The sequence below is a fragment of the Orycteropus afer genome, unplaced genomic scaffold (genome assembly GCF_000298275.1).
Source record: "Orycteropus afer afer isolate SDZICR_OR568_19922 unplaced genomic scaffold, OryAfe1.0 scaffold00007, whole genome shotgun sequence".
In the NCBI taxonomy this organism is placed as follows: domain Eukaryota; kingdom Metazoa; phylum Chordata; class Mammalia; order Tubulidentata; family Orycteropodidae; genus Orycteropus; species Orycteropus afer.
In genome coordinates, this window is record NW_006921594.1 from 5,654,996 (window position 1) to 5,656,110 (window position 1,115).

The 1,115-nt window shown below is 39.4% G+C and overlaps 1 protein-coding gene across 1 annotated transcript in view; it reads right to left on the reverse strand.

Moving 5' to 3' along the window:
* The window catches only part of IFRD1 (interferon related developmental regulator 1), a gene marked incomplete at its 3' end in the record, with an annotated part of 22,179 nt that overhangs the window by 2,883 nt on the left and 18,181 nt on the right, over positions 1–1,115 (reverse strand). The window contains exon 8 of the mRNA XM_007945022.1: positions 356–490. Within this exon, the coding sequence (XP_007943213.1) occupies positions 356–490 (135 nt within the window). The remainder of the gene's footprint in view (positions 1–355; positions 491–1,115) is intronic.

Below are 1,115 nucleotides of genomic sequence, written 5' to 3' on the forward strand. Positions count from 1 at the left end.
AAAAAATACTTCTATATATTAGCATTACGTTTTTCCAAGTTTAAAAACAGGAAGTCTTCATTTATGTTGCAAAAACCTGCTCGGTGGGTTTCTGTCACAAGGGATGGAAAAACCCGATAATGGACAGAAGTGAAGCTGCACAACGTGATGAACACAGGATCACGGAATTGTACATGTAAAAAGGCTACTGGTTTGTTATGAACATCTGTACAGTAAAAAACAAAAACTCTGCTCAGTGAGAAAACAATTTTGATTAAAGGTGAAGTTCAATCAACAGAATGATCCACTGGTCAAGATTAGCCTGACACAATCGAATTTAGAAATGAGTAATTACCACAGCGTTTCTGAGGCCTACCTCCACTGCCCTGAGAACATCTCTGAACACTGATCGCTGCTTTCTTTTGTCCACTTTGGCCCGGTGCTTGTTTCCATCTGTAGCCAATGCCCTCAGCATCTGAGTCAAAGACTCCATGTCTTCATAAAAGAAGTCCTGGTCAAGAGAAACAATTTTGTTTTGTGGTTGCATTTCTTCGCCCTCTTCTAGAGATAACTAAGACTAGCCCACCTTTGCAAATAATCTAGCATTGCTGCAGCGAGCAACACAAATCTTCAAGCTGTCTAGAGATCCTGCACAGAGACATACATAAATACATACGTAATATTATGCACACATTGAATGCAGAAATGCTAACTGCAAAATGATATACTACCGCAAATGAGTTAACATTCATTCCCCTTCCAGGTGGATCCAGACGCATTTAACAAACACTTACTGTGCTCCTTCCACATACACATTATTAACTGGGATTGCAAACAAGTTTAGTGACAGAGAGATATACATGGATCAATATAGTTTCTAATCTTTGGCTACTGAGTTTCCAAACTCCACCTCCCCAGAATTTCAATTATTCTTACTGCCAAAATGTAACTTACAAGCAATACTTCTCTAAGCATTTAATTTCTAATTTACTGGCCATTATTTCAAAAGCAGCTCTGGTGGCGAAGCGTCTAACTTCTAACTGCTAACCAGAAGACTTGCAGTTCAACTCCAACAGCTGATCTGAGGATGAGAAATGGGGCAATCTATCTCCGTAAAGATTTACTGCCTCAGAAAC